The sequence below is a fragment of the Terrapene carolina genome, unplaced genomic scaffold (assembly GCF_002925995.2).
Source record: "Terrapene carolina triunguis isolate 2854851 unplaced genomic scaffold, T_m_triunguis-2.0 Scaffold374, whole genome shotgun sequence".
NCBI classification, from domain to species: Eukaryota; Metazoa; Chordata; order Testudines; family Emydidae; genus Terrapene; species Terrapene triunguis.
In genome coordinates, this window is record NW_020664725.1 from 2,083,681 (window position 1) to 2,098,609 (window position 14,929).

The 14,929-nt window shown below is 53.1% G+C and overlaps 1 protein-coding gene across 1 annotated transcript in view; it reads left to right on the forward strand.

The window, feature by feature from the left end:
- The first annotated feature begins 336 nt into the window (after window positions 1-336).
- ESAM (endothelial cell adhesion molecule) overlaps window positions 337-14,929 on the forward strand; it is an 89,268-nt gene continuing 74,675 nt past the window's right edge. Inside the window, exon 1 of the mRNA XM_026657878.2 lies at window positions 337-433. Coding sequence (XP_026513663.1) covers window positions 349-433 — 85 coding nt within the window. The 5' untranslated portion in view covers window positions 337-348. The remainder of the gene's footprint in view (window positions 434-14,929) is intronic.

Below are 14,929 nucleotides of genomic sequence, written 5' to 3' on the forward strand. Positions count from 1 at the left end.
GGGCGGGAGGGGGGCGGCAGCCACCAGCCCCACGGGGCAAAACCAGCCCAGGAGATTATGGAGCAGGCTCCGGCTCCCGGACGCTGCTGGCTGGGCAGTGCCAGAGCGGGGACCCCCTCCAGCGCCGGGATCAGCGCTTTCCCCCGTCCCATAGGTTCTCCCGGGACACAGGACCAACCCCTCCCGCGCCGGGGGAGCCGCCCCTCCCACCTGATCGGCTTGCTCCGCCCCCCACCCCTCCCCCCACCTGCTGGAGCCGCCCCACCTGGGCAACGGGCCCCTCCCCCGACTCCTCCTCCTGCTGCCGCCTGGGGCTGCGCTCAGGCACCTGCTCCGCTCTGCTGCGGGATGAGCGCGGCGCGGCAGCCGCCTGTGCTGGGAGCCGGCGGGATGGAGCCGCTGCCGCTGGCCCTGGGGCTGGCCGCGCTGCTGGGTGAGTGAGCCGGGCCGGGCACGGGGGCGCAGCGGGGAGAGCCCGGGGTGTGGAGCCCGCGCGCGGCTGGGAGCCCGGACTCTGCCCCGGGGCAGGGACCGGAGCAGTCCCGGGCGGCGGAGGGGGAGAGGAGCAGGTGCGAGGCGTGGCTCAGCCCCCGGCCCCCAGATCGGGGGGCTCCGCGCCTCCGGGGGTGTCTCGGTGCAGCGCCCGGCGCTTCTGCCCCCCCGGCACGGGCTGGCTCCGGGCGCCGCCCCGCTCCGTGCTGGGGTCACCGCTCCCCACCAGGAGCCCCGCAATCCGCCCGGGCAGAACCGACCCATCTCACAAGTTTCCAGCCCCTGGCCGTGAGCGCAGCCTCTCCCCCGGGGCAGCTGGGGGCGCTTCCCCAGGCTCCGAGCCAGCCGCGGAGGGACCCGGGCACCCTGGGCAGGTCCGCCTGGCCCTGCTGCTGTGGGGAGAGGGGGTTGTGCCTGGAGGAGCCATCCCTGGACACTGCAGCTCTGGGCCAGCCTGGGCGCCCTCTAGTCTCATGGCTCTGAGCGGGGCCAGCCCCAGGCGCTTCAGCCTAAGAGCAAAAACCCGGGAGGGCGCCAGTGGTGGGATAATGGATCCCCAGGGACAGCGCCTCCCTGCCCCTAGGCTGTCCGTGTGGGTGGGTTGTGCCCTGAAACGGGACAGTGGGTCCTCGGCGTTTTAAACATCTGGTCTAAAGGTAGCTGTGGATGTTCTCCTTGCCTGGGCAGGAGGACCCAAAATACAGGGGGTAAGGGAAGGGCTGGGTAGCTAAGCTGCTTCCTTACTGAGCATAACTTGTGTGCACGGCATAGCCTGTCCTTACCACCCACCGCCCTGGAAAGGGTTAAACACTCTACCCATGTGCACTGCACACAAGAAGTACAGTGACTTTTGACCCCTACCTGGGTCAAATTGAGCCGAGCTTTCATCAAACGCTCCAAAGTGTTTCTCTGCACAGGCTGTCGAGTTCAGCTTTCTACTCCCAGCTGGGTGTCAAACTTTTTTTTATTGAAGTCTCCCGTTGTTTGTAATGCGGTGAGTGTGCACCGTCCCTGTTTGTTCTCTGAACTGGATTTGCTCGAACTTTCCAAACACCTTTATGGAAAGAGACCAAGCCCCAGAAATATCAGCCAGAAAGGAGACTGTTTTGGAAAGTTACAAGCAACTGAAAACAGGGTTTGAATGAGATCCCTTAGGGAACCTTAACTGTAGTAGTCCTAGAGACCCTCCCTGAATGATAGATTGATTCCAAGCACTGTTAGGATCTGGTCTGACCTCCTGCATTACCCAGGCCACAGAAGTTCACCCAGCGATTCCTGCATCAAGTCCTGTTTGATTTAGTGGGGGGTTCGGTGTGCTCTGTACCTGGTGTATTTCTAAGGTCCAGTCATGGAGTTATCGAAATGCTTTTCTGTGAAAAGGACTCTGGGTTTGACTGCCAAAGCAGCCTAGGTCCCAAATCAATCTGCTTAGGCTGCTGTCACAAACAAGAGTGTTAGATTTGGAAGAACAAGCTGCATTCTAGGCTTGGTCTACGCTAGAAAATTGCATTGGTTTAATCACGTCAGTCAGGGGTATGAAAAAGTCACCCCCCTGCAAGGTGTAGTGAAGCTGTCCTAAGTCCCTGTGTGGACAGTGCTACGTTGCCGGACAAGGGATTATGTATGGTGACAGGAGACCCCCGCCCATCAGCATAGGAAGCACATTGGCATAGGAACCATACACTGAAGTGCTGCAGCACTGCGGCTGTGCTGCTGTCGTGTTTTAAGCATAGACAAGCCCCTAGTCTGCCCTGGGAGCCCACAGCAGATTTGCAGTGAGTGCTCCTGGATATATCTTATTGCTGGCAATGACAGGCAGACAGAGGCCATGTCTGCACTACAAACGTACGTCAACCTAAGTCACATCAGCATACAGCTGCTGCAGTTATTACATCGCTGGTGCATGTACACACTAGACTCCTGGTGTCGGTGGTGCACGTCCTCACCAGGAGCATTTGCATCAATGCAGAGTGCAGTGCGCTTTACTGACATCAATGTGAGCTGGTCAGGCATGAGGCTGTCATCTTTAAGACACAAGGCTGTTCAGGAACCTGCAAGGAGGGACATTCTTTCCTGATCGGTGAATTACCTCTGGGAATGTTGAAATGCTAATAGTGATCATGGGAGAGCCAGCCTATCCCTTGCTCCCCTGGTTCATGAAGCCATACACCGGCCACTTCGACAGCACCAAGGAACAATTCAACTACAGGCCCAGCAGGTGCAGAATGACAGTCAAATGTGCCTTTGAGTGTTTGAAGGGTTGCTGCCCGTGGGCAGTAGGTATCATAGGCAGGGGGAGGCTGTGCCTCCCCAGACAGCCTAGCGTGGCCAAGCCCATGCTCCGCCCCCAGGCCAGGCCACCTCCTGTGGTTCCCAGTGCTCTCCCCTGGCTGGCCCAGGCTCACTGGGGCTGGCTGGCCCAGGCTGGCTGGGGCTGGCTGGCCTGCCTCCTGATCCCGCAGGGACTTAAGGCAGCTGGTGCTAGGGCCACGCCGCTCAGAGCACTGGCGCTGGGGACGGCCTGGGTGCCCGGAGCACTGGGGCTGGGGGCGCTGCAGCCACACTGCCCAGCCTCCCAGAGCACCGGGTCTGGGGGCGCAACTGCCCAGCACTCCTGGGCTGGCCGCCCAGCGCACCAAAGCTGAGCACTACTGCCCGGCTGCCGGGGTCACGGTGGGGGTGCTCTGGGCTACTGCAGGGGAGAGGGGCAAAAGGGAAGGGTGGGCAGAACAGGAGGGGCAGGGGGCTAACCTCCCCCAACAGCTGGGTCACTGACCGCCCATGTTGCTGGTGTTGTTTACTTACAAGCTTGGACTTCAGTGAGGAAAAATATCCCAATGGTTATAGCTGTCTGCTGTGTTCTGCATAATATCTGTGAAGCTAGGGGGGAAAACATTTCCCCCGGGGTGCAGGTGGAGTGGCTGTCTGCTGAATGTGAACAGCCAGATACAAGGGCTCTTAGAAGAGCTCAGCATGAAGCTATATGGCTCAGGGAGGCTTTGAAAGAACATTTTAATAGTGTGCCAGAGTAGTGTGTGTTGCAGCAGTGGGCTCTACCTGGCCCTGCTCATTTGCAGCCCGGTATGAATCTTGTAGTGAGTGCTGCATATGTAGGACTATAACATTGTCAATGCACCTATTAATAATGTCTGTGGATGATGTTATGGGTTCTGTGACAAAGTGAAGTAACAGGAAATTGGTGAGTGTCAGACCTGCTCAGCATCAGACTGCACATGTTGTGAACTAATAAAGGTTAATTTTGTTCCAAAAATGTAATTTTATTCTGTAACATGAACCAGGAAATTTAAAAAAATTACAAATCTTAATCCATGAAAGGGAACAGAACTTTTGAAGGGGAAAGAACACTCATTCCCATTTCAGGTACACACAAACCAACCGTGGCTTTCACAGGTCAGTGTATGTGACGCTGTGAATGTCTTTAATGTCTCCCAAGGTGGAGTGGCAACGGTAGTGCACTGACCCCTGCTGCCACCTGGAATGTTGGGGGCAGAGGGTATAGGGAGGTCCCGATATTGAATTCTCAGTGGGCTGCAGATGGGGCTGAGCATGGGATTGTTGAACCTGCAAGTCTGCCAGAGTCCACAGCATCTGTTTGCTGCCTGAGAAGCGCAAGCACCTCCTGCTGCACATTCCTTCCACTCCAGGCTGTCTGCAGTGGTGATCCTCCAGGCCCTGTGCTCCTTCTCTGATGCAGCATTGGCTTGTAGGATCTCCTGGAACACGTCCTCCAGAGTCCTCTTCCTCCTCCTCTTTCAGCACCACATTGTTTGTTGGCCTCCCTGGCCTTCTGGTACGCCTGCTGCAGCTTCTTGGGTTTCATGCAGTGCTGCTACGGGCCCCTGTTGTAGCCCTTCTCCTGCCTCCGCCAAGCAAACTGCTCGTAGATGTCCATGTTTCTGTGGTTGGGTCAGAGCTGTACTTGCACAGCCTCTTCTCCCCACAGGCCCAGGAGATCCAATATCTTCCGTCCGCTCCAGGCAGGAGCGCATCTGCAGCGTGTAGCCTGCATGGTCAGCTGGGCAGTTACACTCAACAATGGAGAAGTGCTAGGTGCTCACCAAGATAAGGAATTTCAAAAATTCACAGAGCTTTAATGGGGAGGGCAGTGGAGTTCACAACAGTGACCAGAGTGGTCACTGCAGGGCATTGTGGGACAGCTTGTGGAGGCCAGTAACAGTCAATGTAAGTAACAAAGTGTCTACGCTATCACGGTGTCGATCGAACTACATTGACCGTGACTCTCCGCTGCTCTGGGCGGTGATGTTATTAAGTCAGCGTAGCAGGGCACTTACGTCTGTGGGAGCCAAATGTAAGTGTAGACACGTGCACAGCTAGGTTGACTTAAACTGCCTTGTGTCCTAACCATATAGTGTAGACCAGGCCACTCAGAGACCAGGTGGAGGTTGCAGTGATTGATGCCATTTCTGCTGTGCCACTTTTTACTGTGCGTTGTTTTTTACCATTGTGGTTCCCACAACCCTCCCTTACCTGGACTGTTCTCTTGTCTTGTCTTGGTTTGGCTTGATCTAATTTAGATGGAAATCTGCTGGATGTAGCGTGTGGTTAATCTGTTTGTAGGGCACCGTGTAAGTGTGTATGGGCCTTTATAAATGATTTGTGATGATATAGCTTATAGAGTCAGTGACAGCGCTAATCCCATTAAAAATGCTACCCTACGGATTCCCAGCCTTGAATTGCTGAAATCACCGAGAGCCGGGAAAGGAAATTCATTTTTAGTAACTGAAAAGCATTGACGCTAATTGTGAAATAACTGCGCACACATCTGGGATGATCACAGCATTGGCAATCTTATTCCATGTGGGCTCGCTGGGGAAACGTGTCCGGCAAGTCTGTCACTTTCCTTCATTTCGCACGATTGGTGAAATCTGTGCGTGTCCTGGAATGGGTTTTCTATCTCGCTAGTGTAAAGAGGTGAGTTCTCAGGCAGCCCTACCTCCTGCTGGCTTCTTTCCTTCACCCCTTGCCCTCGACACCAGGCCTGTTCCACTAGCTCTCTAGTGTTGTAGGGGCTGGGAGGCCGGCTATTTCCTGGACCCAGGCTGATGATTGGTTGTCATAATCTTTCCAGTAACGGTCTGGACCATTGCAATCATATGACTGTAAAACAGGAGCCAGCCTTCTGATTCTGGGGCGGGTATGCAGTGCAACCCTCCCATGAGGTTTAACGCCATGTGACTGGCCTGTGGTAACTGATGCTGGGCTACCCTACTTTAGCTATAGCGGGAAGGACCTTTCTGAGCCTCTCTGGCGCTGGAGGGGGTGCTCTGCTCTCCGGAAGGGACTGAACTGCCCCCAACTGCCTGGCTAGATGCATTGTTGCAACACAGAAGAATTGAACAAGAGGATCAGGAAACTCCTCCTGAGAGCCAGCTGCACCAGGCTGTGGAGTCCCCCCTCCCGCAAAGGAAGTGGCAGTAGCTTAGGACGTTAAAAAGACACTGCTGTAAGGAACACGCCTACACTGGGCCCTGGGGAATGGGAGTGACTGTCTATTTCCAGCTCGAATTTCCGTGATCCTGTTGTAACGCTCTGAGGCCCGGCCAGAGCCATCACACAAAGAGAGTGTAAAGTTCCATAGTTACAAGGTTTAACCCGGGTGTGTGTGTGTGACAAAGCAGACTCCATAGCCAGAGCCCTCCATGGGTTGGGGGTCTAAAATTCCAATGAGCCTCCTCCCTGGCGACGTCTGATCCGAACTTTCTAGCAAAGGGGCAAGACCCGCACGAGATGTTTGGAGTTGTTTCTGGACCCGCCCTGCAGCTAGCACTGCGCTAGGGACAGAAGCTGGCAGGTGCATCGTCAATGTCATGGGTTTTCAGCTTCAAATACAAGTCTCTCTAAATGACTCTAAAAAGCACTTTTCAGTCATCTCTAATGTACACGCAGTCAGATCCCAGGGACACCCAGGCCCTCTCCAGAGGCTGCTGTTTCTTCCAAGAGCCCCTCTCTTCATGGTCTTGTTTGCAAATTGAAGTCAATTACCTGGAAACCAGATTGACACTGGTTGTAGCACCCGCAAGGCCTGGGATGGGGGCTAGGCAGTGCATTATATCTGCAGTGTATCTGTGCTTAACTGGAGCCTAAATTCCACCCCAATGTAAAAATATTGCACTAAACCAGCATCTTGTGCAATGAATGCCTAGCACAAAGTCATTCCCCACTCCGCCCCCAGCCCTGCCTGGGGCGCTAGGTGCCATAGCAACAAGGGACAGACCATCACCAGCATTCCCGTAGACTTGTGAATGCTGATTCAAAAGCCTGATCTATAGAAATATTTTCATTTTTCTTTTAAATTCCCTGGAATGGAAAAAGATTGTGAATTCATCCATCTGCAAAGGTGGAGGGACCAACACCAAAATGGAGTAAGGGAAACCGGCGTCTCTTCTGAAGCTGGCATGCCTGAGAGTCTAGATTCCAGATGAAATAGTCTCCGTACTTCACCAATTTTCTTGTTATGGAAATACAAGGAGAACTCAACAACAGAATTAAACTTTGTGTCAAACGAATTGTCTCTTTCTTCCGTTCGGCGCAGCAAGAGTTAACGCAAGTCAGCCAACTTCTATCTAGAGTAGAGAAGTCACGTTTTTCATGAATTTTACTCTCTTGAGTATAAAGCGCCTTCTGCCCCAGGGTCGTGAGAAATGCAGTGGGGGACTTTCTCAACATGCACTGCTCCTAAGGCCAACTCCTCATATCTCTTCATTTATAAATAGTCACTGCCCACAAACAGCCTAACTTTCTACGCCCCTGAGTCAGGGAAGGGAGGTTCCTGTTAGTGCATGTTCCTTTTCTTAAAGGCTAATATTGGGGTCCGTTCCAGCAAAACATTACTTCGGCCTCCCTCAAAGTCCCTTTTTGGGGGGATTTTTCCCCACTTCGGTCTCCTGTGATGCTTGCTCCTGAGCTGTGTGTGTGTGCCAGCAAGGGTCCATCATGCTAATACCAGTGCTTCTAGGAGAGTGCTTGTCTCTTGGTTTAATTTCTGTCTCGGTTTCACATCGCGTAATCATCTTAATCCTATAGAGCGAGGTCATCAAAAGAAATCCGTCTTCATCCTTTAATTCCCAAATGTTTAATAGCTTATAGGGTGGAAATCTGATTGGGGGAGTACAGTCCGGAATTAGGAAGCACTGCAGAATGTCAGAAGTCTCATTTCTGTGACCTTTCCAGTTTTATGGGGGGAGGTTTTTGTCGGACCTTGAAATATCCCGACTGGTCTCAGGACCCGAAATCCAAAGCATGATGTCCCAGTTTAAATCTCGGAGGAGGCTTGCTCCTACCGTTCAGCCAGATGGGGTCAGAGCTGGTTTGTTAACTAATCCTAGTTTCGCTTGCAACTAAATGATACGCCTAGTGTGATACGTTACATAATCCGCACACACGCATCGGTGCAGTTCATCTTCTGGATACTGGGGACTAACCCGGCCAAACACTGAAGGGTATTGATCGCTGTTGCACTGGCCACTCAAACCCGGACCCTGTAAAGCAGGAGTCAATATTGTCAGGCTGTAATGAAACTAATGCCCCTGGCTTTTATTTCATTCTGCTTAACTTGGTAGCTCGTGCACTGTGTCTTTGAGGCTGTTTCTGGCTCTGCAGAGGTGGAGCACTTTGCCCTGGGCTCCTGAGATCCTCCATATTTACTGGAGCATCGTCGGCAGCGTGTGATGCCAGGGGCCATAGCCGCAGCCTGACGCTATGCTGCGTTGTGGGTTTACACGTTCTTCTCTCTTGTCATTTTCAAATCTGCCTGCCTGCCCTGGCATGCAAATGCCCATTTCCATTGGCTGGTGGCATCTGCCCTCTGTGCCCTCCCAAGTCTGGTGTCAGTGCCAAGGTGCTGATGCCCTGCAGCTGCCGTGTCAGTACCTAGAGCATGTGCCTTTCCTCTGGGCATGTCACGGCTTGTGCAAGACAGGTGTCCTCAGTGCTGAGGGCCTGGCCGCCGTCTGGTGAGGGAGGGGGGAGTGACGCTCTTGTCTGAAATGCCAGTGGCTCTGTTTGACTTCCCCTGCATGCTCACCCCAGGCCAGCTGCAAACTCTGCCGCACACCCAGATCCTGAGCGGCGTTTGCCCTGCGATGGCACCTCATGCCCCTGGCAGCTGCTGTGGCACTGAGGGCAGGGAGGGGGACTCCTCCATTCTCAGCACTCGCCCAGGCAGCCCGGCGCTGGCAGGGATGGGAGAGGGGGGAGGCTGCTCCCTAGAGCCCCTGCTCCCTGCATTCTCTTCCTCCCTGTTTGACCCTAGAGGGCCTCACAGGCCATGCTGCGCCTGGATGAGTTTGTGTTTGTGCACTGGGACTGGGTGCTCTGTCCTACTGAACCATGTGGGGCCCTGGAAACCTACTTTGTCAGTGTATGTGGTTATCAGCTGATCTCTGTGGATACGATCCCAGGGCACCAGGAATGCAGGAGGCTGAGGTTGTTGGGGACCTGGCGGTGAGAAGTCTAACCGTAGAGAGTTCAGTCTTAATTCTAGCTTCTCCTGTGGCATTTAGTGCAGCCTCTCCTCTTGTAAGTGTGTCCTAGGGCAATGGCCGTAGCTTCTCTCTGTGGTGTGTGACAGAACTGGCCCTGGCCCCGAGACGTTGAGGATAGTGCATGTGTGACAGCTGCCACCTTGGGGACTGAACCAGGGACCTCCAGAGCTGGAAGAATGAGCCCCTCCAGCTTTATTTAAAGAGCCAGGCTCTGTAGCTGCAGCACTCGCATCCCGTGTGGATTGGGATTGTGGGGGGGGGGACACACAACACCTGCTGACCAACAAGGTACCATGCACCACCCAGGGGCTGACAGATGCCCGGAGTTCTCGTCATGTCTGTAATTCTGAAAATAAACCCAGCAGAGAGAGAGTGAACAGAATCTAGCCAGGGTTAACGGCTGTAAAAACTCTGGAATCCAGTCTAATCCCAGCAAAGCAAACGCACGCTGCGGGCAGGGGAGGCCCCTGGGGTGAGTGCCTGGGAAGGAAGGAGACCAAGCTGTGCATCGTTTGTATAGACCTGAATTTTCCAAAGTGTTCAGTGATTTGGGGGCTCCAACTTGAAACCCCTGAAAGGGGCCTGGTGTGCAGAGCGTGGGTGCTCAGCACTTCTGGAAAATCAAGTCCCATCAAGGTGTAAAATTGGGCTCCCAGAAGCTCTGGTCACTTGAAAACTTGGACCATTTGCCTCTTGTGCATAGAGTCAAGTAATATAGCGGTGGGGATTCTGCATACAGTTCAGGCCACGGATGCCCCGTATTGCCACGCACTAATATTGGGTAAATCCGTATCCGTGTGTTCTGTTGTTTTGGTTGGATTAGTCCTGGCTGAGTCCAGCAGGGATTGGAGTTGGCCATCCAAGATGGTACCAGCCCTGCAGCTGGTCTGAGAGACGGATCTCACCAGGGCTTTGCCTGCAGGCAGCCCCCCGCTGCGGCCCTAGGGCTCCCGCTCCACAGGCATTTCTGCTGCAGAGTGCATTGGTGACACTGCCTCTACTGACCTTGCTGCCCCTCCTGGGGGTACCCTGGTCTGGCTGGTTCCAGGCCCTCCGAGGGAGGGCAGAAAGGTCTTGCACGCAGGAGCCCTGCTCAGGCAGCTTGGAGGCCAGAGGCCCGAAGAACCGTGGCTGGGAAGGAAGGGTTTGAGGCAAGGCGGAGTGGGATGGGGATTTCTCCTCCCCCTGGCTGTAGGTGAATCTGAACTGGGCACTGCAGGTGGAGTTGGTGACTGGTAAAAAGTATCTGGGGCTCCCAGCAACAGTAGCTGAGTGCGGGGGAAAAGGTGCCGCAGCTGGGAATCTCCCGTCCTCCACAGGCAGATCTGTCTCCCTGTCCGGCCCCCCTTCCCTCCGAGGGAGAGGAGGAGACACCCTGCAGAGAGAAATGGGCAGAGCCTTGGTATTAGGAGCTCCTGGCTGCTGAGCACTTGTGAAAATCTGGTGGGACTCTCTGGGCCTCATCTGTGCAACGGGGGTGATGGCTCTTCCCCCTCCCCACCTCGACCGGGTCTGTTTAGAGTGCAAGTGCCCAGCCCGGTCCCCTGGCGGGGTCTCCGTGTGCTGCTGTAGGGCCCAGTAGTACAATGAAAGGGGCACGTGCTAAATCCATGAAGGAAACCGGGCTAGATGGGCATCAGCCTCGCTTTAGAAACCATCGTGTCCGATCTCTGTGCTGTCTGCTCGAGGTGCAGAGAAGGTACCTGTCTGCTGTCTGTCTGTCCAGCCTTCACTGAAGGTTTCCCATGTGCCATGCAGATGCTTAACTTCCCTGGGTAGGCAAACCCTACGAATCAATTCAGACTGAGGTAGTGTGTGCATTTAAAGCAGAATTCCGTGTGGACACTCTCATTCCAGAAGGAGAGCATCCACACAGGGACGTCATCGGGAATAACTCCCCCGGCAACAAGCCCCACCCCTCTGGGTCTGGAGTACAAATCGCACCGGGCATGCCTGGTGTTCTGACTACCTTGAGTTCACTGGAGTCAGGAGTCCAAAGTGTGTTCTGCTGCGCCTCGGACATAATTCACGCTGTGAACTTTTTAAAGCTGTATTGGTTTATATGGGCATAAGCAAATTGTGATGGTTGAAGGGTCTGTCATAGCTGGTAGCTGTGAGCCCACAGCTGGATCAGGGTCACCTTCCCTTTTGGGGGAGACAGGAGTGTCTGGCCCAGAGGGGAGCCCAGAGAGGGAAGCCCAGACGGAAGGTGAGGGGGGGCTGGAGAGTCCGCCCATCTTTTGTAGGGATGATCTTTCCCAGGAGGAGGGTGAAAAGGCTGCATTTAAAATGCCAGGCCCCTGTCCTGTGGATCCAGTTTTAAGGGAAAACTGGGGGTCAGATCTCCTGGGGGGGGGTCCTCCAGCTGACCTGTTGGAAACAGAAAGTGAGGTGTCCAAAGGGGTCCAAAGCACTCCATTGAAAGATGTTCCTGCTATGCTTGTAAGGGATAAAACTGTCTCTTCAAGGTAGGAGGAAGAAAAACGTTACCTTATTGTACAAGTGTGTGGGGTCCAGCCCAGAGAAGTTCCGGAGGGAGGGGCAGAGGGCAAGCATGGTTGCAGTACACCCTTTCCTGGCCAAAGACTCAAACACATGCCTGAATTAGAAGCCTTCCCAAAGAGGCAGAAGAATCTGCACCAGAGGGCACAGAGAACTGGGAAAATAGATTTGCTGTTAACCTTGTCTCTTTTGCTAATTAATCTATGGGATAAAATAAAGGCGTTAATGCTCGTGGTAAACCCTTTAAAGATGTGGGACATACCTGATTTGTGGAAGAAATTGTTGTACATGCTAGGGATGGTGACAAGACAGTCCCACCAGCATGTTACTTTTCAGCCTTTACCTGTAAACAGACTGGAAGCTTGGCACAGCAGCAAAAGCATAACAGGCCCATGCTGCTGTGTAGAAGGGGAAACTGAGGCACACCGCCTCATGGCATTGATGGCTAAATGCCAAGACACCTCCACTTTAACAGATATTACTGTCTGCATTCTGTTAGCAATACTACACCCCAACCTGTTTTCAGGCACCTGGGGACCAGGAACCCCAAGACTTGCTAGAACACTTGTGAATGATACCTTATGGTTTAAAGGTACTGAATGGGAGTATGACCAAAGACAAACAGGGGTTTTACATGCACTGCCTCCTCCATGGACAGTGTCCAAGTCTCTGGCAGTAAGTTCAGCCACTCATAAGGCTTTATGGAAATATGCTTATGAATTATTTATATATATATATATTATAACATAACTAGAATGTGTTTTATGCTACATAGGCCATGTAATATATCTCTGTAAAGGTTATGATCTACTGAATCTACTAATCCTATTTGTATGCATGTATCATTTTTGTATTGGAAGTTATGAATACTGGCTGCATACTTGTTTGATTCTAAGTAGGCTGTAGTGAAGCAGTTGGCCAGCTTCCTGAGAAAAGACTATTCTCAGTAAGTGCCCCATCAAGAAACACTTAAGTCACCAATGAACTTGGAGACACCAATCCACATCTGGGCTTTCCCAGGAATGTGGCTTGGCTGATAAGGAACTCAGTCATGCATGGACATGTGACTTGCCCAGGTGACTCCAAACCTCCATTTTGTAGGTGGACTTTGCATAGGAGAGAGGAGGGGGTCTCTACCCACAAGAGAGAGTCGATTTAAGCCCAGGGGAGACCCCTCCATTTTGTCTTCAGCTGGCTAAAGAGAGGGCCTCTCCACCCCCAAAGATACCTGAAAGAAACTGGAACAAAGGACAGTGACTGCAAGGGGTGAGATTGCTGGGCTAAAAGGAGATTAGTCTGTAAAAGGAAGCATTCTGGAACTGGTGAGGATTTTATCTGTATTCAGTTTCTTACTGTATTAGACATAGACTTGCGTGTTTTATTTTATTTTGTTTGGTAATTCACTTTGTTCTGTCTGTTACTACTTGGAACCACATAAATCCTACTGTCTGTATTTAATAAAATCACTTTTTACTTATTAATTAACTCAGAGTATATGTTAATACCTGGGTGGGCAAACAGCTGTGCATATCTCTCTATCAGTGTTGTAGAGGGCAAACAATTTGAATTTACCTTGTATAAGCTTTATACAGGGTAAAAGGGATTTATTTGGGTTTAGACCCCATTGGGAGTTGGGCATCTGAGTGTTAAAGACAGGAACGCTTCTGTAAGCTGCTTTCAGTCAAGTCTGCAGCTTTGGGGCAAGTAATTCAGACCCTGGGTCTGTGTTGGAGCGGATGGGAGTGTCTGGCTCAGCAAGACAGGGTGCTGGGGTCCAGGCTGGCCGGGAAAGCAGGGGCAGAAGTAGTCTTGGCACATCAGTTGGCAGCTCCCAAGGGGGTCTCTGTGAGCTAACCCGTCACACCAATAACCCCTGCAAAGAGCTGCCGGAGGTCCCCCATCACTAGCCCCAAGGGTTCAGACATTGAGTAAGCTCCTCAAAATCACAAGGCTTCAGAAATAACCCTTGAGCGCTGCTTGTCTCTGTGTTGAAGCCTTTAGGGTCATTCACACTTTAAACTTTTCTCTGCAACCATGATATTCCTGTTTGATTAAGGAAAGCCAAGAGTCTCCCCATATCCCCTGACTCCAGAAGCTGGGGCTCCAAGGAAAAGGCCAGATGTGGCGAGGCTCCTGATGAAATGGGGAGAGTTGCTGGCGCTGTGGGGTGCTGCGGCTGCTGCTGCCCTGCTGGTTTGGCTGTGTCTGCAATGACCCCTGTTGCTGACACTGTGAAACTGAAACTCTGACCCCTTCCCAGCAGGGACAGTGCCAGGAAGAGGACTTTAAACCAGCAGATGGGCTGGGATGTGAGCAAGGTCAATGACTCGTCTGGGACATACAACTCCCGGATGTGAATCAACCCTGGGTTCTCACCAGGCCCCCAGCCCTCAGCAGAGAGTGCAGCTAGGGGCTGTGCTGGCAGAGTCCAAGCCTGGACAGCCAGCTCTGCTACTCCACTTACAGCCATGGTCAGGCACAGGGAAGAGGAGAGTTAGTTGTCGTACTCTCTCCCGGGAGAGGGGACAACACAGTCCTCTGCCCCTCTGCAGAGAGAGAACCAAAAGGGTTATCTAGCCTAACCCCCTGCCAAGATGCAGGATTTGTTGTGTCTAAAAAGCAAGCCCCTGGATGGAATAAGCCTATCTTTCCAAGCCCCCTCTGAACCCTCAGCCGTGAGGGGCAGGGCTGATGGCAGGAGAGAGGTTACCCGTGGGAGGTATTTCGCAGAAAGGAGAGGTTGGCTAGAAGGGAGTGGGGATCTCCAGAACGAAGGGGGCGGAATAGTGCAGCTAGTATCCCGGGTTATTCCTCCTGCCCCCAGAGGTTTAATAATGCTTCATCATATTTAAATAGCCAGATGTGCATCCTAGTTAGTGACTGGGTCTATTTCTACCAGTGCCTCGTCAGTACGGTGCGAGGCCTGTGTTACTGGGGCCTTTGTATATCATTAAGCTCATTCAGACTGTACAGTCTTTGGAGCAGAGATCATCTCGCTGTTGTTTGTACAGCCCCTAGCACAATGGGGCGCTGCGTTCTGTCAGGGCTTCTACCCACTAGTGAGACATTACCCTGGAGCTGGGCACACTACGTGTTATCTACTGTCGTACGCAAAATTGTAGGAGAACTAGCATGTGAGCTGTACTGTGTGCGCCTGCTCACAAGGGGTGGAATTAAGGCTGAATACTGGTAAGAGCTGGATGAAACCTTGTTAGGGTGCGTGAACGAGACCATTGGTAAGGGGCCACACCTAAAACAAACCTTCAAAGCCTGCCCAGAAACTAGCACCGGGTGGACGGAGAGTTGGGCTGGGTATTGTGCGCCCAGGAGCAGGGCCGGCTTTAAGCCGATTCGGCCGACTCCCCGGAATGGGGCCCCGCAACGTCCGGGGCTGCCGGCGGAGCGGGGGG